This window comes from Bombina bombina, chromosome 5, assembly GCF_027579735.1.
Source record: "Bombina bombina isolate aBomBom1 chromosome 5, aBomBom1.pri, whole genome shotgun sequence".
Classification (NCBI taxonomy): domain Eukaryota; kingdom Metazoa; phylum Chordata; class Amphibia; order Anura; family Bombinatoridae; genus Bombina; species Bombina bombina.
The window spans coordinates 675,293,132-675,318,281 of NC_069503.1; the positions used below are offsets into that span (position 1 = coordinate 675,293,132).

The 25,150-nt window shown below is 39.3% G+C and overlaps 1 protein-coding gene across 1 annotated transcript in view; it reads right to left on the reverse strand.

Annotated features, from left to right (window-relative positions):
• PIGN (phosphatidylinositol glycan anchor biosynthesis class N) overlaps window positions 1-25,150 on the reverse strand; it is a 1,169,967-nt gene that overhangs the window by 296,715 nt on the left and 848,102 nt on the right. The window contains exons 21-22 of the mRNA XM_053714623.1: window positions 18,237-18,339; window positions 16,541-16,643 (exon numbers count right to left, since the gene is read on the reverse strand). Coding sequence (XP_053570598.1) covers window positions 16,541-16,643; window positions 18,237-18,339 — 206 coding nt within the window. The remainder of the gene's footprint in view (window positions 1-16,540; window positions 16,644-18,236; window positions 18,340-25,150) is intronic.

Below are 25,150 nucleotides of genomic sequence, written 5' to 3' on the forward strand. Positions count from 1 at the left end.
AAAGATAGATTTTTAGAATCAATTATACTTGAAGAATGATGAATAGATTATGAAACAGTGTTCATATGAGTCTTTAGACAATATATAGTCCGTAGTAAATCTTCATAAGCAGTTGATATCAGTAAATAGATGGTATGTAATACCCTTACCAGATATTACCTCAATCTGATGAGGTAAGTATGCCGCACTGGGGGTATATACAGATGGTAGAATCTTCTCCTTGTATTTAGATGTGGTGCCTCTTGGGTTTTCGTAAGCCTCCTGGAGTATGCAGGGATATGTTTCTGGTTGTAGATAAATCCCTTGTACTTCCTTTGTGTTGGTAGTTAGCCTCTTGGAGTACCTTTTCTGTCTTGGTATACAATTGCAAGTCTTTTATCACTGGATCATTCAAGTATATTTCACTCCAGTACTTTTCTTCACCACAATGACACATTGTGTCATTGTGGTGAAGAAAAGTACTGGAGTGAAATATACAGTGATAAAAGACTTGCAATTGTATACCAAGACAGAAAAGGTACTCCAAGAGGCTAACTACCAACACAAAGGAAGTACAAGGGATTTATCTACAACCAGAAACATATCCCTGCATACTCCAGGAGGCTTACGAAAACCCAAGAGGCACCACATCTAAATACAAGGAGAAGATTCTACCATCTGTATATACCCCCAGTGCGGCATACTTACCTCATCAGATTGAGGTAATATCTGGTAAGGGTATTACATACCATCTATTTACTGATATCAACTGCTTATGAAGATTTACTACGGACTATATATTGTCTAAAGACTCATATGAACACTGTTTCATAATCTATTCATCATTCTTCAAGTATAATTGATTCTAAAAATCTATCTTTTTTTTAATATTCTTTTAATTGCTATTATTTTTCTAATAATTAGCTCTAGTTCTCATTCATATTCCCATATACCACCCATATTTTAAATGGATATATAGGCGCTGTATCTACTCTTGTATACACATTTTTCACTTACTGACTGGGACTTCACATCTCAACCAGTACTTGTCTTATATAGCTGCCACTATACCATACACAATACAGACTAGCGCCAACTATAGAGTGCCACTTGTGTCTACCCAGTATACTGAGTGAACACATTTTACTTTCTTCTCTCTCTATATATATATATATATATATATATATATATATATATATATATATATATATATATATATATATATATATATATATATATATATAACAGAATTTATGCTTACCTGATAAATTACTTTCTCCAACGGTGTGTCCGGTCCACGGCGTCATCCATAACTTGTGGGATATTCTCCTCCCCTACAGGGAATGGCAAGGAGAGCACACAGCAAGAGCTGTCCATATAACCCCTCCCAGGCTCCGCCCCCCCCAGTCATTCGACCGACGGTTAGGAGAAAAAAAGGAGAAACTATAGGGTGCCGTGGTGACTGTAGTGTATAGAGAAAGAAATTTTTAAACCTGATCAAAAAACCAGGGCGGGCCGTGGACCGGACACACCGTTGGAGAAAGTAATTTATCAGGTAAGCATAAATTCTGTTTTCTCCAACATTGGTGTGTCCGGTCCAAGGCGTCATCCATAACTTGTGGGAACCAATACCAAAGCTTTAGGATACGGATGAAGGGAGGGAGCAAATCAGGTTACCTAAACAGAAGGCACCACGGCTTGCAAAACCTTTCTCCCAAAAATAGCCTCCGAAGAAGCATAAGTATCAAATTTGTAGAATTTGGCAAAAGTGTGCAGAGAAGACCAAGTCGCTGCCTTACATATCTGATCAACAGAAGCCTCGTTCTTGAAGGCCCATGTGGAAGCCACAGCCCTAGTAGAGTGAGCTGTGATACGTTCAGGAGGCTGCCGTCCGGCAGTCTCATAAGCCAATCGGATGATGCTTTTCAGCCAGAAAGAAAGAGAGGTAGCAGTAGCTTTTTGTCCTCTCTTCTTACCAGAATAAACGACAAACAAAGAAGAAGTTTGTTTGAAATCCTTTGTTGCTTCTAAATAGAACTTTAAAGCACGGACTACATCTAAATTGTTTAACAAACGTTCCTTCTTTGAAACTGGAAGGAACAACTATTTCCTGGTTAATATTCTTGTTGAAAACAACTTTTGGAAGAAAACCAGGTTTGGTACACAAAACAACCTTATCTGAATGGAACACCAGATAGGGTAAATCACACTGCATAATTCAGAAACTCTTCTAGCAGAAGAGATGGCAACCAAAAACAGAATTTTCCAAGATAGTAACTTGATATCTATGGAATGTAAAGGTTCAAACGGAACCCCTTGAAGAACTGAAAGAACTAAATTTAGACTCCAGGGAGGAGTCAAGGGTCTGTAAACAGGCTTGATTCTGACCAAAGCCTGTACCAAAGCTTGTACATCTGGCACAGCTGCCAGTCGTTTGTGTAACAAGACAGATAAAGCAGAAATCTGTCCTTTAAAAGAACTCGCTGACAATCCCTTATCCAAACCTTCTTGGAGAAAGGAGAGGATCTTAGGAATTTTAATCTTATTCCAGGAGAATCTTTTGGATTCACACCAACAGATATATCTTTTCCATATTTTATGGTAAATCTTTCTAGTCACAGTTTTTCTGGCTTGGACCAGAGTGTCTATCACTGAATCTGAAAAACCCACGTTTGGATAAAATCAAACGTTCAATTTCCAAGCAGTCAGCTGCAGAGAAAACTAGATTTGGATGTTCGAATGGACCTTGTACTAGAAGATCCTGTCTCAAAGGTAGCTTCCATGGTGGAGCCGATGACATATTCACCAGGTCTGCATACCAAGTCCTGCGCGGCCACGCAGGAGCTATCAGAATCACAGAGGCCTTCTCCTGTTTGATCCTGGCTACAAGCCTGGGAAGGAGAGGGAACGGTGGAAACGCATGAGCTAGGTTGAACGACCAAGGCGCCACTAATGCATCCACTAGAGTCGCCTTGGGATCCCTGGATCTGGACCCGTAGCAAGGAACCTTGAAGTTCTGACGAGACGCCATAAGATCCATGTCTGGAATGCCCCATAAGTGAGTCAACTGGGCATAAACCTTCGGGTGGAGTTCCCACTCCCCCGGATGGAAAGTCTGACGACTCAGATAATCCGCTTCCCAGTTGTCTACTCCTGGGATGTGAATTGCAGATAGGTGGCAGGAGTGATCCTCCGCCCATTTGATGATTTTGGATACCTCTCTCATCGCCAAGGAACTCCTTGTTCCCCCCTGATGGTTGATGTAAGCTACAGTCGTCATGTTGTCTGACTGGAATCTTATGAATCCGGCCTTCGCTAGTTGAGGCCAAGCCCGGAGAGCATTGAATATCGCTCTCAGTTCCAGGATGTTTATCAGGAGAAGAGACTCTTCCCGAGACCATAGACCCTGAGCTTTCAGGGAATTACAGACCGCGCCCCAGCCTAATAGACTGGCGTTGGTCGTGACAATGACCCACTCTGGCCTGCGGAAACTCATTCCCTGAGACAGGTGATCCTGGGACAACCACCAACGGAGTGAGTCTCTGGTCATCTGGTCTACTTGAATCTTTGGAGACAAGTCTGTATAGTCCCCATTCCACTGCTTGAGCATGCACAGTTGTAATGGTCTTAGATGAATTCGAGCAAAAGAAACTATGTCCATTGCTGCAACCATCAACCCTACTACTTCCATGCACTGAGCTATGGAAGGCTGCAGAATAGAGAGAAGAACTTGACAAGCGTTTAGAAGCTTTGACTTTCTGACCTCTGTCAAAAAGATCTTCATTTCTAAAGAATCTATTATTGTTCCCAAAAAGGGAACTCTTGTCGCCGGAGACAGGGAACTCTTTTCTACGTTCACCTTCCACCCGTGAGATCTGAGAAAGGCTAGAACAATGTCTGTATGACCCTTTGCCTTGGAAAGAGACGACGCTTGAATTAGAATGTCGTCCAGATAAGGTGCCAGTGCAATACCCCTTGGTCTTAGAACCGCTAGAAGGGACCCGAGCACCTTTGTAAAAATTCTGGGAGCAGTGGCTAGCCCGAATGGGAGAGCCACAAACTGATAATGTTTGTCCAGAAGGCGAACCTTAGGAACTGATGATGATCTTTGTGGATAGGAATATGTAGATACGCATCCTTTAAATCCACGGTAGTCATATATTGACCCTCCTGGATTGTAGGTAAAATTGTTCGAATGGTTTCCATTTTGAACGATGGAACTCTGAGAAATTTGTTTAGAATTTTGAAATCCAGAATTGGTCTGAAAGTTCCCTCTTTTTTTGGAACTACAAACAGATTTGAGTAAACCCCCTGACCTTGTTCCACAGATGGAACTGGGTGTATCACTCCCATCTTTAACAGGTCTTCTACACAATGTAAGAATGCCTGTCTCATTATTTAGTTTGAAGATAAGTGAGACATGTAGAACCTTCCCCATGGGGGTAGTTCATTGAATTCTAGAAGATAACCCTGAGAGACTATTTCTAGTGCCCAGGGATCCTGAACATCTCTTGCCCAAGCCTGAGCAAAGAGAGAGAGTCTGCCCCCTACTAGATCCGGTCCCGGATCGGGGGCTACCCCTTCATGCTGTTTTGGTAACAGCAGCAGGCTTCTTGGCCTGTTTACCCTTGTTCCAGCCTTGCATTGGTTTCCAAGCTTGTTTAGTCTGGGAAGTGTTACCCTCTTGTCTAGAGGCTGAAGAGTTGGAAGCCGGTCCGTTCCTGAAATTGCGAAAGGAACGAAAATTGGACTTATTCTTAACCTTGAAAGGTCTATCTTGTGGGAGGGCATGGCCCTTTCCCCCAGTGATGTCTGAAATAATCTCTTTCAATTCTGGCCCAAAAAGGGTCTTACCTTTGAAAGGGATATTAAGCAATTTTGTCTTGGAAGATACGTCCGCTGACCAAGACTTTAGCCAGAGCGCTCTGTGCGCCACAATTGCAAACCCTGAATTTTTCGCCGCTAACCTCGCTAACTGCAAAGCGGCGTCTAAAATAAAGGAATTAGCTAACTTAAGTGCGTGAATTCTGTCCATGACTTCCTCATACGGAGTCTCCCTACTGAGCGACTTTTCCAGTTCCTCGAACCAGAACCACGCCGCTGTAGTGACAGGAATAATGCACGAAATAGGTTGAAGGAGGTAACCTTGCTGTACAAAAATCTTTTTAAGCAAACCCTCCAACTTTTTATCCATAGAATCTTTGAAAGCACAATTTTCCTCAATGGGAATGGTTGTGCGTTTGGCTAGTGTAGAAACCGCCCCCTCGACCTTAGGGACTGTTTTCCTTCCTGGGGTCGACCATAGGGAACAATTTCTTAAATATAGGAGGAGGGACAAAAGGCCTGGCTTCTCCCACTCCTTATTCACTATGTCCGCCACCTGTTTAGGTATCGGAAATGCATCAGGGTGCACCGGGACCTCTAGGAATTTGTCCATCTTGCACAATTTTTCTGAAATGACCAAAGAGTCATAATCATCCAGCGTAGTTAGTACCTCCTTAAGTAATGCGCGGAGATGCTCTAACTTAAATTTAAACGTCACAACATCAGGTTCTGCCTGCTGAGAAATTCTTCCTGTATCAGAAATTTCTCCATCTGACAAACCCTCCCTCACTGCCACTTCAGACTGGTGTGAGGGTATGACAGAAAAAATATCATCAGCGCCCTCCTGCTCTACAGTGTTTAAAACAGAGCAATTGCGCTTTCTCTGAAATGCTGGCATTTTGGATAAAATATTAGCTATGGAGTTATCCATTACTGCCGTCAATTGTAACAAGCATTGGCGCGCTAGAAGTACTAGGGGTCGCCTGCGCGGGCATAACTGGTATAGACACAGAAGGAGAGGATGTAGAACTATCTCTACTTCCTTCATCTGAGGAATCATCCTGGGCAACTTTACTATTTGTGACAGTACTGTCCTTACTATGTTTGGACGCTATGGCACAATTATCACATATATTTGAATGAGGAACCACATTGGCTACCATACATACAGAACATGATCTATCTGAAGGTACAGACATGTTAAACAGGTTTAAACTGGTTAATAAAGCACAAAAACCGTTTTAAAACAAAACTGTTACTGTCTCTTTAAATGTTAAACAGGGCACACTTTATTACTGAATATGTGAAAAACTATGAAGGAATTATCCAATCTTTACCAAATTCACCACAGTGTATAAATACATTCAAAGTATTGCACCCCAATTTTCAAGCTGTTAACCCTTAAAATGTGGAAACCGGAGCCGTTTGCAATTTTAACCCCACTACAGTCCCAGCCACAGCCTTTGTTGCGACTTCATCTATCCCAGGGGGGTTCTAGGAACGTTTTCAGTGGATACCAGACCCTCACACATGCAGCTGCATGCACTGCACTCAAAAGAAACTGCGCAATAATGGCGCGAAAATTAGGCTCTGCCTACTACAGTCAAAGGCCCTTCCTGACTGGAAAGGTGTCTTAACTAGTGCCTGGCGATAAAAACGTTCCCCAAACAATAAAAGTGTGAAAACTACTTCAAACTTTAAAAAACAACTTAAATAAACAATCGATTTAGCCCTTAAGAATGTCCACCAGTTAATAGCCCATAATAAGCCCTTTATTCTTTAGTCTAAGAAAATGGCTTACCGATCCCCATGAGGGAAAATGACAGCCTTCCAGCATTACACAGTCTTGTTAGAAAAATGGCTAGTCATACCTTGAGCAGAAAAGTCTGCAAACTGTTCCCCCCAACTGAAGTTCTCTCAGCTCAACAGTCCTGCGTGGGAACAGCAACTGATTTTAGTTACTGCTGCTAAAATCATACTCCTCTTTTAAACAGAACTCTTCATCTCTTTCTGTTTCAGAGTAAATAGTACATGCCAGTACTATTTCAAAATAACAAACTCTTGATAGAAGAATAAAAAACTACAACTAAACACCACAAACTCCTCACCATCCCTGTGGAGATGCTACTTGTTCAGAGCGGCAAGGAGAATGACTGGGGGGGCGGAGCCTGGGAGGGGCTATATGGACAGCTCTTGCTGTGTGCTCTCCTTGCCATTCCCTGTAGGGGAGGAGAATATCCCACAAGTTATGGATGACGCCGTGGACCGGACACACCAATGTTGGAGAAATATATATATATATATATATATATAGATAGATATAGATATATAGATATAGATACAGATATATATTGTATCAAAATACCATCAGATATATGTAGAACTATTTATTTATGAATAAAAAGAGCATATTCTGCTATGTGCAGAACATTGGAATGTGAAATATTCATATTTTCATGTCAGGTTAGTGCACTTGAGAATATGCAATTGAAATTATGCGTGAGTAGGGTGTTAGGTTTTTTTCCACTTTTTTGCTTCATTGACTTCTACATATTACATGAACAAGCATGCGATATTCTAACTTCGGCTTTTTGCGCTCGTCGGGTTTGCACAAAAGCAAAAACAGTTTACTTATAACTCATAAAGCTTACTTTTAGTCCAGTTAACGCTTGAGCAGGAGAATTAAATAGTGCTCCACTCGTAATCTGGCCCTATATTATTAAATTATCTTATTGTGATTTAATCAAATTATTACAGCTAAATAATTACTATATAAAGAAAAACAACTTAAGGTTTGTCCAATTTTGCAAATGATTTCTGAGCAAACATCACTTGGTGGGATGAGAAAAACCCTACAAGTTAAAAAATATAAATAACAAGTATCCAAGAAAGCACAAAAAAACAGACATCAATTTTACTACAAGGGCAGCTCTAACTATCATATTAATCAAAAATATATAGTAACGGCACTACTTAAAAGATGATATAATCAATAAATAGTTTAATAGATCATAACGAAACGGGTGCAAGAGTCTAGCATCGCTATCAATACTCAATTAAATAATACAAAATATAACTCAGCACACCAAATCAATGAAAAAACATAAGTTATGCTTACCTGATAAATTTATTTCTCTTGTAGTGTATTCAGTCCACGGGTCATCCATTACTTATGGGATATATTCCCTTCCCAACAGGAAGTTGCAAGAGGATCACCCAAGCAGAGCTGCTATATAGCTCCTCCCCTCACATGTCATATCCAGTCATTCGACCGAAACAAGACAAGAAAGGAGAAACTATAGGGTGCAGTGGTGACTGGAGTTTTAATTAAAATTTAGATCTGCCTCAAAAAGACAGGGCGGGCCGTGGACTGAATACACTACAAGAGAAATAAATTTATCAGGTAAGCATAAATTATGTTTTCTCTTGTTAAGTGTATTCAGTCCACGGGTCATCCATTACTTATGGGATACCAATACCAAAGCTAAAGTACACGGATGATGGGAGGGACCAGGCAGGAACTTTAAAAGGAAGGAACCACAGCCTGTAGAACCTTTCTCCCAAAAACAGCCTCCGAAGAAGCAAAAGTGTCAAATTTGTAAAATTTTGAAAAGGTATGAAGCGAAGACCAAGTCGCAGCCTTGCAAATTTGTTCAACAGAGGCCTCATTCATAAAGGCCCAGGTGGAAGCCACAGCTCTAGTGGAATGAGCTGTAATTCTTTCAGGGGGCTGCTGTCCAGCGTATTATGCTACGAAGCCAAAAGGAGAGAGAGGTAGCCGAAGCTTTTTGACCTCTCCTCTGTCCAGAGTAAACGACAAACAGGGAAGAAGTTTGACGAAAATCTTTAGTTGCCTGTAAATAGAACTTCAGGGCATGGACTACGTCCAGATTATGCAAAAGTCTTTCCTTCTTTGAAGAAGGGTTAAGACATAATGATGGAACAACAATCTCTTGATTGATGTTCCTGTTAGAAACTACCTTAGGTAAGAACCCAGGTTTAGTACGCAGAACTACCTTGTCTGAATGGAAAATCAGATAAGGAGAATCACAATGTAAGGCAGATAACTCAGAGACTCTTCGAGCCAAGGAAATAGCCATCAGAAACAGAACTTTCCAAGATAACAGCTTAATATCAATGGAATGAAGGGGTTCAAACGGAACACCTTGAAGAACTTTAAGAACTAAGTTTAAGCTCCACGGCGGAGCAACAGTCTTAAACACAGGCTTAATCCTAGCCAAAGCCTGACAAAAAGCCTGAACGTCTGGAACCTCTGCCAGACGTTTGTGTAAAAGAATAGACAGAGCAGAAATCTGTCCCTTTAACGAACTAGCAGATAAGCCCTTTTCTAAACCCTCTTGTAGGAAAGACAATATCCTAGGAATCCTAACCTTACTCCATGAGTAACTCTTGGATTCACACCAATACAAGTATTTACGCCATATCTTATGGTAAATTTTTCTGGTAACAGGTTTCCGAGCCTGTATTAAGGTATCAATAACTGACTCCGAGAAGCCACGCTTTGATAGAATCAAGCGTTCAATCTCCATGCAGTCAGTCTCAGAGAAATTAGATTTGGATGGTTGAAAGGACCCTGAATTAGAAGGTCCTGCCTCAGAGGCAGAGACCATGGTGGACAGGACGACATGTCCACTAGGTCTGCATACCAGGTCCTGCGTGGCCACGCAGGCGCTATCAGAATCACCAATGCTCTCTCCTGTTTGATCTTGGCAATCAGTCGAGGAAGCAGCGGAAATGGTGGAAACACATAAGCCATGTTGAAAAGCCAAGGGGCTGCTAGAGCATCTATCAGCGCCGCTCCTGGGTCCCTGCACCTGGATCCGTAACAAGGAAGTTTGGCGTTCTGGCGAGACGCCATGAGATCCAGTTCCGGTTTGCCCCAACGACGAATCAGTTGAGCGAAGACCTCCGGATGAAGTTCCCACTCCCCCGGATGAAAAGTCTGGCGACTTAGAAAGTCCGCCTCCCAGTTCTCCACGCCTGGGATGTAGATCGCTGACAGGTGGCAAGAGTGAGACTCTGCCCAGCGAATTATCTTTGAGACTTCTAACATCGCTAGGAAACTCCTGGTTCCCCCTTGATGGTTGATGTAAGCCACAGTCGTGATGTTGTCCGACTGAAATCTGATGAACCTCAGTGTTGCTAACTGAGGCCAAGCTAGAAGAGCATTGAATATTGCTCTTAATTCCAGAATATTTATTGGGAGGAGTTTTTCCTCCTGAGTCCACGATCCCTGAGCCTTCAGGGAGTTCCAGACTGCGCCCCAACCTAGCAGCCTGGCATCTGTTGTTACAATCGTCCAATCTGGCCTGCGAAAGGTCATCCCTTTGGACAGATGGACCCGAGAAAGCCACCAGAGAAGAGAATCTCTGGTCTCTTGATCCAGATTTAGTAGAGGGGACAAATCTGAGTAATCCCCATTCCACTGACTTAGCATGCATAATTGCAGTGGTCTGAGATGCAGGCGCGCAAATGGCACTATGTCCATTGCCGCTACCATTAAGCCGATTACTTCCATGCACTGAGCTACTGACGGGCGTGGAATGGAATCAAGGACACGGCAAGCATTTAGAAGTTTTAATAACCTGGACTCCGTCAGGTAAATTTTCATCTCTACAGAATCTATAAGAGTCCCTAGGAAGGGAACCCTTGTGAGTGGTAATAGAGAACTCTTTTCCACGTTCACCTCCCACCCATGCAACCTCAGAAATGCCAGAACTATCTCTGTATGAGACTTGGCAATTTGAAAACTTGACGCTTGTATCAGAATGTCGTCTAGGTACGGAGCCACCGCTATGCCTCGCGGTCTTAGCACCGCCAGAAGTGAGCCCAGAACCTTTGTAAAAATTCTCTGGGCCGTAGCTAACCCGAAGGGAAGAGCTACAAACTGGTAATGCCTGTCTAGAAAGGCAAATCTTAGGTACCGATAATGATCTTTGTGAATCGGTATGTGAAGGTAGGCATCCTTTAAGTCCACTGTGGTCATATACTGACCCTCTTGGATCATGGGTAGGATGGTTCGAATAGTTTCCATTTTGAATGATGGAACTCTTAGGAATTTGTTTAAGATCTTTAGGTCCAAGATTGGTCTGAAGGTTCCCTCTTTCTTGGGAACCACAAACAGATTTGAGTAAAATCCTTGCCCTTGTTCCGTCCGCGGAACTGGATGGATCACCCCCATTACTAGGAGGTCTTGTACACAGCGTAGAAATTCCTCTTTCTTTATTTGGTTTGCTGATAACCTTGAAAGATGAAATCTCCCTTGTGGAGGAGAAGCTTTGAAGTCCAGAAGATATCCCTGAGATATGATCTCCAACGCCCAGGGATCCTGGACATCTCTTGCCCAAGCCTGGGCGAAGAGAGAAAGTCTGCCCCCCACTAGATCCGTTTCTGGATAGGGGGCCCTCTCTTCATGCTGTCTTAGGGGCAGAAGTAGGTTTTCTGGCCTGCTTGCCCTTGTTCCAGGACTGGTTAGCTTTCCAACCCTGTCTGTAACGAGCAACAGTTCCTTCCTGTTTTGGAGCGGAGGAAGTTGATGCTGCTCCTGCCTTGAAGTTACGAAAGGCACGAAAATTAGACTGTTTGGCCTTTGATTTGGCCCTGTCCTGAGGAAGAGTATGACCCTTACCTCCAGTAATGTCAGCAATAATTTCTTTCAAGCCGGGCCCGAATAAGGTCTGCCCTTTGAAAGGAATATTAAGCAATTTAGATTTAGAAGTCACGTCAGCTGACCAGGATTTAAGCCATAGCGCTCTGCGCGCCTGGATGGCGAATCCGGAGTTCTTAGCCGTTAGTTTGGTTAAATATACAACGGCATCAGAAACAAATGCGTTAGCTAGCTTAAGTGCTTTAAGCTTGTCCATAATCTCATCCAATGGAGCTGTGCGAATGGCCTCTTCCAGAGACTCAAACCAGAATGCCGCAGCAGCAGTGACAGGCGCAATGCATGCAAGGGGCTGTAAGATAAAACCTTGTTGAACAAACATTTTCTTAAGGTAACCTTCTAATTTTTTATCCATTGGATCCGAAAAAGCACAACTATCCTCCACCGGGATAGTGGTACGCTTAGCTAAAGTAGAAACTGCTCCCTCCACCTTAGGGACCGTCTGCCATAAGTCTCGTGTGGTGGCGTCTATTGGAAACATTTTCCTAAATATAGGAGGAGGGGAAAAGGGCACACCGGGTCTATCCCACTCCTTGCTAATAATCTCTGTAAGCCTTTTAGGTATAGGAAAAACGTCATTACACACCGGCACCGCATAGTATCTATCCAGCCTACATAATTTCTCTGGAATTGCAACCGTGTTACAATCATTCAGAGCCGCTAATACCTCCCCTAGCAATACACGGAGGTTCTCAAGCTTAAATTTAAAATTAGAAATCTCTGAATCCGGTCTCCCTGGATCAGATCCGTCACCCACAGAATGAAGCTCTCCGTCCTCATGTTCTGCATATTGTGACGCAGTATTGGACATGGCTCTCACATCATCAGCGCGCTCTGTCCTTAACCCAGAGCTATCGCGCTTGCCTCTTAATTCTGGCAATTTAAATAATACTTCTGTCATAACAGTAGCCATGTCTTGCAAAGTGATTTGTATGGGCCTCTCTGATGTACTTGGCGCCACAATATCACGCGCCTCCTGAGCGGGAGGCGAAGGTACTGACACGTGAGGAGAGTTAGTCGGCATAATTTCCCCCTCGTTGTCTGGTGATAATTTCTTTACAGATAAAGACTGACTTTTATTTAAAGTGACATCAATACATTTAGTACACATATTTCTATGGGGCTCCACATTGGCCTTCAAACATAGTGAACAAACAGATTCATCTGTGTCAGACATGTTTAAACAGACTAGCAATGAGACTAGCAAGCTTGGAAAATACTTTCAATAAATTTACAAGCAATATAAAAGACGCTACTGCGCCTTTAAGAAGCACAAAAAAACTGTCACAGTTGAAATAACAATGAACCAAATCAGTTATAGCAACCAAATTTTCACAGTAAATGTATTAAGTTAGCAAAGTATTGCACCCACTAGCAAATGGATGATTAACCCCTTAATACCCAAAACAGATAATCAATTTAACAATTAACGTTTTTATCACAGTCTAACACACTGTCACAGGTCTGCTGTGACTGATTACCTTCCTCAAAGTGAATTTTGAAGACCCCTGAGCTCTCTAGAGACATCCTGGATCAAGGAGGAAGAAGCAGGAAGACTGTGACTGAATTTTTACTGCGCAAAAAAGCGCTAAAATAGGCCCCTCCCACTCATATTACAACAGTGGGAAACCTCAATTAACCATTTCTATGCAGAAATATACGTCAGCCATGTGGAAAAAATCATGCCCCAATAAGTTTTATCACCAAAGTACCTCACAAAAATGATTAACATGCCAGTAAACGTTTTAAACATACATTTGAAAGATTATGTAGTGTTATCAATAAGCCTGCTACCAGTCGCTTCTACTGCAGTTAAGGCTCATACATTACTTCAGTATTAACAGTATTTTCTTAGTCAAATTCCATTCCTTAGAAAATTACTTTACTGCACATACATTCATCAGCCTGATACCAGTCGCTACTACTGCATTTAAGGCTGTACTTACATTACATCGGTATCAGCAGTATTTTCTTAGTCAATTCCATTCCTTAGAAAAATATTTTACTGCACATACCTCGTTTGCAGGGGACCCCGCATGCTATTCCCTTTCTGAAGTTACCCCATTCTTCAGAATGTGCGAGAACAGCCAGTGGATCTTAGTTACTTCTGCTAAGATCATAGAAAACGCAGGCAGATTCTTCTTCTAAATACTGCCTGAGAGAAAAACAGCACACTGCCATTTAAAATAACAAACTTTTGATTGAAGAAATAATTAAGTATAAAAACTCCACACTCCTCTCACGACCTTCCTATTATGTTGAGAGTTGCAAGAGAATGACTGGATATGACATGTGAGGGGAGGAGCTATATAGCAGCTCTGCTTGGGTGATCCTCTTGCAGCTTCCTGTTGGGAAGGGAATATATCCCATAAGTAATGGATGACCTGTGGACTGAATACACTTAACAAGAGAAAAGGCTAAACTTTATTAATATGCCTAAACAATGAGAAATCTAAACCCAAAATTAATGCCATTCCAAACATACATCAGTCATACACACACATAAAAAAAGATTACACCCCAGGCGTCCCTAGGGGAATCAAAAGTATGCTGTTATCTTGATAGAAAAAAGGATTTGAAAACCATAAAAGTTCCAATGTTAAATTTGTAATCCCAAAAAATGAGGGTATTAATGAACAAAGTCAATGTCCATAAATCTCATCTGCTTATTTATGATCAGACATCCCAACTCTCCCTGAAGTTCAGGGAGTCTCCCTGATTTTAATAGTGGCTCTCTGATGCCAGCAAATGGAGTGCAATCTCCCTGAAACATCTAAGTACTATGATCCGATGTGGTCCAAATACGGAAAAGTGTTTCTTTAAGGAATGCCTTTAGTTGCTGGGACGTTATAGAAACCTCAAAGCATCAGTAACCAAAAAGCCCCCACTGATTTTAATAAAATAAAACACAAATACTACCTTATTTATTGCACGTAATTAAACTTCGGATCACTGGAAAATAGGTTTGTTGTATGTGATTGTGCAATAAATCTACTTTTTTATGTGACTTTATTGGGAAGCTACTTTAATGATGTCTCTATCTTATTTAGGGTTTCAAGGTGTCCAATATATAAGGGGGGGGGGGGCGCAGTAGCGGGTGAAGCCACCTCCCTGAAATGAGTTTTTGCAGGTTGGGATGTCTGTATGATGTAAGTTCAAAAAGAAGCACTCTATGCACCCTTTTAAGAGATGTGTACAAATAAATCTCAGATTGATCTTGACCACAAAGTCATACTGCATGTAACGCCTCTTGTCAGTGTATTGTCACATATACTTTGTGTAACAGTCAATAGAGACCAAAATGATGGAAACAAGTTTCAACTGTGCACCTACATTATGGCTTAAATGTCTGACTGCATGACAAGCTAGGTGTTTTCTTCTCTGTATAAGCACCTTGGATTGCACACCAGCATTCAATTCCCACTGTCTCAAATTTACCTCCACAGAGAATGAGAGAGATATCTATACTTTGGAAACATGAATGTTTTTTAAACTTCTGATTTTGTCTTCTTTTTTTCTAATGTATTATGCCTTGTTTAGCTATTTACCTACTTCTTTCAATTCATTGTTACTCCCCAAACATGTTTTCCTGGTTTCCTCACTAATTTACTGAAGTGACTGTTACGAAGGCACCATCACTCATTGTTTTTATACCTTGTGGGGTTTTTTTTAATCTAATATTTGGAGAGTGTTTCCATATTTATAAGGAAAGTTTGAAGGAACTAACCCTAAATATCACAAATACCATCATATAGCAAAGATCTGAATATGAGTCATTGTACACCATCTATATTATTCAGTGCAGACACATGCACGTTAAGACCATCATATAGCAAAGATCTGAATATGAGTCATCGTACACCATCTATATTATTCAGTGCAGGCACATGCACGTTAATACCATCATATAGCAAAGATCTGAATATGAGTCATCGTACACCATCTATATTATTCAGTGCAGGCACATGCACGTTAATACCATCATATAGCAAAGATCTGAATATGAGTCATCGTACACCATCTATATTATTCAGTGCAGGCACATGCACGTTAATACCATCATATAGCAAAGATCTGAATATGAGTCATCGTACACCATCTATATTACTCAGTGCAGGCACATGCACATTAATACCATCATATAGCAAAGATCTGAATATGAGTCATCGTACACCAGCTATATTATTCAGTAGAGGCACATGCACGTTAATACCATAATATAGCAAAGATCTGAATATGAGTCATCGTACACCAGCTATATTACTCAGTGCAGGCACATGCACATTAATACCATCATATAGCAAAGATCTGAATATGAGTCATCGTACACCATCTCTATTATTCAGTGCAGGCACATGCACGTTAATACCATCATATAGCAAAGATCTGAATATGAGTCATCGTACACCATCTATATTATTCAGTGCAGGCACATGCACGTTAATACCATCATATAGCAAAGATCTGAATATGAGTCATCGTACACCATCTATATTACTCAGTGCAGGCACATGCACATTAATACCATCATATAGCAAATATCTGAATATGAGTCATCGTACACCAGCTATATTATTCAGTAGAGGCACATGCACGTTAATACCATAATATAGCAAAGATCTGAATATGAGTCATCGTACACCAGCTATATTACTCAGTGCAGGCACATGCACATTAATACCATCATATAGCAAAGATCTGAATATGAGTCATCGTACACCATCTATATTATTCAGTGCAGGCACATGCACGTTAATACCATCATATAGCAAAGATCTGAATATGAGTCATCATACACCATCTATATTACTCAGTGCAGGCACATGCACGTTAATGGGGCACTGTATTCTCCTGTCAAAAAATAACAGAGTTGTATAGTTGACAATATTGAAAGTTTACCTTTAGTTTTTATTGAGCAGAGCACTTCTTTTCATTCACCAGTTATAAATTAGATGTGATTATTTTCTACATAGTGTAATGTAGGTTGGTTATCTCACCTATATCCCTCTGTGTAATTAATTCAGAGAATTATCACAATACAAGGATTGTTACCTTTTCTTTAAAAGGAAGCCCATATCTCACCAGCGTCTTCTGCTCCATATGTATCCATACAAACATCAAGCCTGATAGCACTAGAGGAAATAAGGCTTCATACCTATGTTTTCAAAGAGAATAAAAAAAGAAATTTTGTTCGTTTATCATTAGGCACATGAATGTATTGTGTAAAGTTTTTGTTGATTAATTGCTAATAAACACTAATTACATTTATTGAGTTGGATCATGTGATGCCTTTGATTATACAGGTACAGTATATGTGTTTCTAGTACATAGCAAAACTATAATAAACCAGTGACAGGGCAATATCCACAAAAACACAATATACCCCTAACATTATAGGGCCATGATAAGCCTACATTCCTAATTATGTTATAAAACCCCACAATTCCTATTTAATGGTTCAGGTAGAGCACGCAATTGTAAACACCTTTCTAATCTACAACTATTAACAAACTTTTTATTCTCTTGGTATCATTTTTTGAAAAGCAGGAACGTACACTGAGGAGCGTGCACCTGTCTGGAGAACTATATGGCAGCAGTTTTGCAAGAATCGTATCCATTTGCAAGAGTACTAGACAGCAGCATTATTTCCTGCCATGTAGTGCTCCAATTACCTAGGTATCTCTTCAACAAAGAATAATATGGGAACAAAGCAAGTTTGAAAATAAAAGTAAATTGGAATATTTTTGTTAAATTGTATGCTCTGTCTGAATCAAAAAAGAAATGTTTTGGGTTTCATTTAATTTCAAAATATGTACTATATGTACAATAGATAGATCGATAGATAGATAGATAGATAGATAGATAGATAGATAGATAGACAGACTCTAAGCACACAATCAGATCAAATTTTAACAAAAAGTTAGCAGAAGTTTGTGATTCTCTCAGGTTTTCACCCATGTGTATTTAAACAAACACTCCCTGGTTTTAGATTAAACAACATTTAAAGGGATAGTAAACCCCAACACTGACTTTTATGATTCAGATAGAACATACAATTTTAAACAACTTTCAAATTTAATTCTATTATCAAATTTTCTTCATTCTCTTGTTATCCATTGCTGAAGGGACAACATTGCACTACTGTCAGGAAACTAAAAACATCTAGTTAGCCAATCACAAGAGACAAATGTGTACAGGCACCAATTATCAGCAGCTCCCACTAGTGTATGATATGTGCAAATTCATTTTTTTTAACAAGGTATACTAAGAGAATGAAGCACATTTGAAAATAGAAGTGAATTTAAAAGTGTCTTAAAATGACCGGCTCTATCTGAATCATGCAAGTTCACTTTTGACGTTCCTATCCCTTTAGTAAAAAAACTCTTTTTACATATCAAACAATATATAAAAACGTAATGAGACAAGTGTGCAAATGTCTGGAGCTCTATGTTTTGCAAGAATGTTTATCCATTTACAATAGCACTAGATGGCAGCACTTTTTCTTGCCATGCTGTGCTCCAATCACCTACCTTAATATATCTTCAACAAAGAATGCCATGGGAACAAAGCAAATTTGATAATAGAAATAGATTGGAAACTTTTTTTTTAAAAAAATTGCATGCTGTCATATCCCTTTAATACAACATATATTGCTCAATGTTGTGAATATCTGCAATATGATGTCTGTTTAAAATAAGTCATTTACCCAAGTACAGCTTTATTAAAAACAAATACACAAACATCTTACCCAGTGCTGAGAAGAAGGTAAGTTGACATAAGAGAAAGAAATATACCCAGAAGTCTCTGAAACAGAAGGGTGCTGCTAAGTAATGGCAAAACCATGGAACAAGCTGCAAGATCATAAGAAGAGAAAGGTGTCATTAGCATGCAGAGCCAATGGCAAGAGACACAGGAACTCTCAGTAATATATCATTATGCTTATTCTGACCTGCTTCAGTTCTGTAACGGAAAAAAATGCAAATTAAACATTCAAACAAAAGAAATATAGTTCTTCAAGAAATATGATTCTTAAAGTGAATGTAAATTTTGATGCTAAAGTGCCCGGTTTTTAAAAATGTGATTAAAAACAGGGGCACTTTAATTCATCAAAATTTACATTTCACTCCTGTTGAGAAAAAAAATGTACCTTTTAAGCTTGACAGCTGCTCCAGCTTCCTCTGCCTTTCGCAAAGCCTCTTCCTGAGTCTAAAATGAGGAATCCGGCTTCCTCCAATCACGGCTTCGAATCAGACACTGATTCCCCCAGGGGGGAGCTATGATTGGAGGATGACCGATCCATCATTTCTGACGTCAGAAATGGCTTTGCAATGACCGGAGGAAGCTGAAGCGGCTGGCAAGATTAAAAGGTAAGTATTTTTTCACGAGTGAAATGTAAATTTTGATGAATTAAAGTGCCCCTGTTTTTAATCACATTTTTAAAAACCGGGCACTTTAGCATCAAAATTTACATTCACTTTAAGCAGAAAGTGTCATACTAAGCTTCAATGAAAATAATGATGCCTGTTAAGTAACTGTTTCAGAACCACAGTAGTAAGACATGATTACATATTATTGCCCTAATCATTTTTAACCCTTTAAATAACAAACAGAAACGGGCAAATAAGTACCTGTCCACTGAATACCCTATTAAAAAGTGTAGGATTAAAGGGGCAATAAACATTGTATTTTTTATAGTTGTACTGTGCGTCTGCTCTTGATAAATCAGCTGACAGCTTTATCCAGCTCGGGAGCATAATACATTAAAGGGATAGTAAACAAAAAATGTTTCTGTTTAAAAGATAGATAATCCCTTTATTTATCTTAAAGGGTCAGCACACCTTAACAAACTTTTCTGCTGCAGTCATTCCAAACATTTATAAGAATCATGAAGACACAGATCTGTCTTTTGCAAACACACAATGTTTGCAAAAGAAGGAGCTGTGTCTTCATGATTTAACAAATTAAGATAAAACTGCAAAATTATCAGTTTCTCTGGTTTTACTATTTATAGGTATGTGTCTGAGTAAAAATAGTCTTCAAGGGTTTAGAAATTTGCATATGAGCCTACCTAGGTTTAGCTTTCAACTAAGAATAACAAGAGAACAAAGCAAATTTGATGATACAAGTAAATTAGAAAGTTGTTAGAAATGACATGCCCTATCTAAATCATGAAAGTTTAATTTGGACTTTACTATACCTTTAAAGTAAATGGCACAATTGGGCGGGCTTTAATAAGACAGTAAGTCTGTGACACTGTTTTAAAAAATAAAATGCAGCAGTGGATAGATGGTTTAAGAAGAGGAAACAGAGGACTGCTTTGGGGTACAGAATGACGTGAACTAGGGCTTTAGAACAGGTCACTACCTCCCCTTATTAACTTTGCACACACTACACAACAGTAATAAAAAAATACATTTACTACCCCTTTAATTAAAGGACATCAATTTTTTTTCCATGCACATAAAAGCACTTTTAAACATAGTAATAAAAAATATTATTTTGCATAAAAAGGGTTAAATTAAAACAATTTGAATTTTGAAACTAGCACTTCTGGGATAGAAGCTCACTGGCTAATAAGACTTCCAATAACTCTATTGGTTGAAAATAACTCACCTCATAAGCATAAAAACAAAACAGAAAAATCCAGTAAAAATAAATATATTACCATTTAAAATGACCTCTTTTAGAACAAAGAGAAATACATTAAAATAATGTATATTTTAACATTTCTATATACAGTTTATATATATATATATATATATATAGGTATACACAAACATATATACATACAATTGTAAACATACATTATATATATATATATATATATATATATATATATATATATATATATATATATATACATAGATACATACATACACATCCATAAAGGGTCAGCACACCTTAACAAACTTTTCTGCTGCAGTCATTCCAAACATTTATAAGAATCATGAAGACACAGATCTGTCTTTTGCAAACACACAATGTTTGCAAAAGAAGGAGCTGTGTCTTCATGATTTAACAAATTAAGATACAACTGCAAAATTATCAGTTTCTCTGGTTTTACTATTTATAGGTATGTGTCTGAGTAAAAATACATAAATTTGAAGACTCTCAATGGTCCTGGAGAATCCTCTGAAAAAGGGGTGACAACCGCGAAACACATAAGTACCTGGATGTTACCCACTAACGGACTCCAGAAGCCAATCGAACTTGTATGCAAGTAAATATAGCGGGATAAATATCCGCTCCAAATGCTGATTGAGCATTCAAGATACCCTGCTGCATACAGATTTAGCGGGCTAAACAGCCACCCTCTTATATCAACAGGACACATAGCGGGTTTGAATTATTAAGCACAACAAGGCACAGACCATTATTAAAAGGGGACTCCTGGGACTCTTACTTTTAATACATGTGATATGCACAAAAAAAGGGGGATATCCTATGAGCAAACTGTCAAAACAGCCACTGAGGCCGAATTATCAAAGGTCTTGCGGACCTGATCCGACAGTGCGGATCAGGTCCGCAAGACCTTGCTGAATGCGGAGAGCAATACACTTTCCGTATTCAGCATTGCACCAGCAGCTCACAAGAGCTGATGGTGCAACGCCGCCCCCTGCAGACTCGCGGCCAAGGGATGTCAATCAACCCGATCGTACTCGATCGGGTTGAATTGTGGCGATGTCTGAGCAGGCGGACAGGGTTATGGAGCAGCGCTCTTTAGACCGCTGCTTCATAACTGCTGTTTCTGGCGAGTCTGAAGACTCGCCAGAAACACGGGCCCATAAGCTCCATACGGAGCTTGATAAATGGGCCTCAATATGTTGAAAGGACAAATATAAATAAATATTAAAAAATATATAAAATATATATAAAAAAGGAAAACATAGAGTCCAAGATTAAAATGTAAAATATACAGAAAGGTCAATTAATAACATATATTCATACAAAGTTAAACCAATATGTACATGGAAAAAGATGCCGGCATCAAGATTTAAAATGGGACACGTTAAATAGACAGTAATAATCCTAAGATTATATAGATCAAATTAAAATGAACAGTAATGATCCTAATAAATGTTAGACTAAAGCATAAGAGAACAGTTAATACTGGTGAAATAATATTAATAACAGAGTATAAAAGTCTTATGATGATGGCCACAAACCTATAAAAGCGCGTGAGTCAAAATTGACTTGGTGTGGATAATCCCTTTGTGAGATGTCAAAGACTTGTGTGCAGGCAGTCTGCGCTGCTGTTGTGAGTTACCTGCGTCTCTAGACGAACAGAGTGAGGAATCTTCAGCTGTGTCTTGATAAAGGCAGGTCAAACTGCCGAAACGCGTAGACTGTTGCTTACTTATTTCATAATGATTGGGATTTATAAGAGCAGTACAGGTTCATTTTTTGCTTGGTGATACTACGAGCAAACTATTTGAGTAATCCCTGTTGTGGCGCTCTTATACCCATTCCCCTATTGCTTGACTACTAGTCACTCCTTCTATATTATAGTCAGCTGAACGTTAGCTAGAACCTGGCATCTAGCTCGTTGGGATGCTCTCTACATATATTGGACTGTTACTTTTGTTGCTAGATACATAGTATCATAATTAGCATTCAATTATCCATTTCTTACTTACGAAGGATAACCAGTAACATATCTGCAAAATAATTATCCTGATTGGAAGGGTACTTGTCACGTGACCAGAAGCCGGAAAAGAAAACACACGGAGCTCTCAAACGGGGCTTGTTCCCGCAAAACAGTGAGTCGCTGATTCTCTTTACATCGTCGGCTGTGCACAGCTGAAGATTCCTCACTCTGTTCGTCTAGAGACGGTAACTCACAACAGCAGTGTAAACTGCCTGCACAAAAGTCTTTGACATCTCCCAAAGGGAATATCCACACCAAGTCAATTTGGACTAACGTGCTTTTATAAGTTTGTGGCCATCATCATAAGACTTTTATACTCTGTTATTAATATTATTTCACCAGTATTAACTGTGCTCTTCTGCTTTAGTCTAACATTTATTAGGATCATTACTGTTCATTTTAATTTGATCTATATAATTTTAGGATTATTGTCTATTGAGCTTGTCCTATTTTAATATCTAAATAGTTTTACTATTGATGCTGGCATCTTTTTCCATGTCTATATTGGTTTAACTTTGTAAGAATATATGCTATTAAATGGCCTTTCTGGATATTTGACATTTTAATCTTGGACTCTATTTTTTTATTTTTTATATATATATTTTATTATTGTCCTTTCGACTTAATGGCTTTTCTGACAGTTTGCTCATTCATAAGAGCGCTTTTCCCTACCCCCTACTTTTTTGCGCATCCAGGAGAAATAGCGAATACTGTCTTTAGGTAGCTCTCACACCACCTTCTTTTGTGTTTTACTACACGTGACTCATACCTCATTAGAGTTGAGGTTATTTTGAGTGAGTAGAAACTCTGTGGGGTGGTTACAATATACTGTGTTTTTTATCAAATACTTTTTAAATATACTGCAGTATGTGGATATGCTTTGTGCGCTTTTTCTCTTTTATATATATATATATATATATATATATATATATATATATATATATATATATATATATACTGTATATACAGTTGTGCTAATAAGTTTACATACCCTAACAGAATTTATGATTTCTTGGCAAGATGAATGTAGTATGTTATCAAACAGAACGCCTCATTTTCCACTTCTTGATTAGAGTTTGAACACTGCTGATTTGCATTCTCAATTCCTTGGATATCTTTTTATATCCCTTTCCTGTTTTATACAGTTCAACTACCTTTCCCCGCAGATCCTTTGACAATTCTTTTGCTTTCCCCATGACTCAGAATCCAGAATCGTCAGTGCAGCACTGGATGAAAGATGCAAGGGTCTGTCAGGAGTCCAGAAACTCATTGACCTTTTATACACACACACTAATTACAAGCAAATAGATCACAGGTGAGGATGGTTACCTTTAATAGCCATTCTAACCCATTTGTGTCAACTTGTGTGCATGTTATCAGGCCAAAATCACCAGGGTATGTAAACTTTTGATCAGGGTCATTTGGGTAGTTTCTGTTGTCATTATGATTTAAAAAGAGTAAACACAGTTGATTGATAATAAATGGCTTCAGCCAAACACTAACCATGAGTGAAAGAAAAGTTTTTGTATTATCATTCATATTCTCTGAAAATGGTCAAGAAATCATAAATTCTGCCAGGGTATGTAAACTTATGAGCACAACTGTATATATATAGATAGATAGATAAAAATAGACATACACACAGTCAACAAAACAAATGAAGTAGCATAAATCAGTATTTGCTCACCAGTCTCTTGTTTCTGCCTATTATGTAGCCAGATATAAAGCAAGGTCTCATGCATTATACACTTCTCCTCTCACCCTGTGATACATTCCCTTCGCTAGCGTAACACCCGTGTGTGAAGCGACTGCTGCAGTAAGCCCATGCACATTAAGCAGTGCATTAGCGTTACCATGCAGCAAACCAGCTCTGTGCTTCACTACAAAACGACATGGCTGTAAGGACAAAAAACATCTAGCAATTTGTGATTTTTTGTCTTTGTTGGTGTGAATCCATTTAAATGGATCATGGTCTATGGCAAGGGTGAAGCATCTGCCCAGCAAATACTTTAGGGTTTCCATAGCCCACTTAATTGCTAAGCACTCTTTTTCTATGACAGCATACTGGTATTCTAGAGGCAAAAATTTCTTGCTTAAATATAGCACTGGATAATCTTCTTTGCCTATGTACTGTGTACAGTACAGCACCCAAACCCACTCTTTATTAAAGTCAGGTGCCAAAAGGAAAGGTTGCTTATATATCTATAAAGGCCTCCTTTGCCTTGCTGTCCCACCTTACTGTGTCTGGACTTCTGGCTTTAAGAAGTCTGGGAGAGGAGCAGCCCTGGTCGTAAAATGGAGTATGAATCAGTAGTAGCCGACAATTCCCAGGAAGGCTCTAACCTGCTTTTTCCTCAGAGACCTGGGCCAATTTTTACTTCCAATTATGTACACCTCCTACCTTGTTTCATTGGGGTTTCACTAACACCATCCCCACTATGAAACCTAAATACTTAGCCCCTGCCAAACTAATAAAACACCCCAGATTAAAAAGTATAGCGATATTTAAAGGACCACTTCACTCATGGGAAAGAAGTTCATTAGAAGCAAAAAAACTGTATTAACAAGTAAAGGAGATGATAATACATAAATGTAGTAGTTTGTAAAAAAATTTTTTTTTTTTTACATTTTTTGTCTTCTTCTTTGCAGTTCAGCTTAAAGGGACAGTTTACTCAAAATTTTTCTCCCCTTTAATTTGTTCCCAATGATCCACTTTACCTGCTGGAGTGTATTAAATTGTTTACAAGTAGCTCCTTTACCCTTATATTGGCATTTGAAATTGTTGATTTAGCATGTGGTATCCCCACCTATTCTGAAAGTTTGTGGCCGCGCGTACCAGCTATAGATAAGCTTTGTAAACACAGCCAGCAGAAGAAATTACACTCCCAGTGCGATATAGCAGAGATAAGGTAATAAAATGTTGATTTTCCTTTGTTCTCTCAAAGTACTGGTGATTGTTTTAAGGACACATATAAGATAAAGAAGCAGGTATATGTGCACAATGTGATACAGTA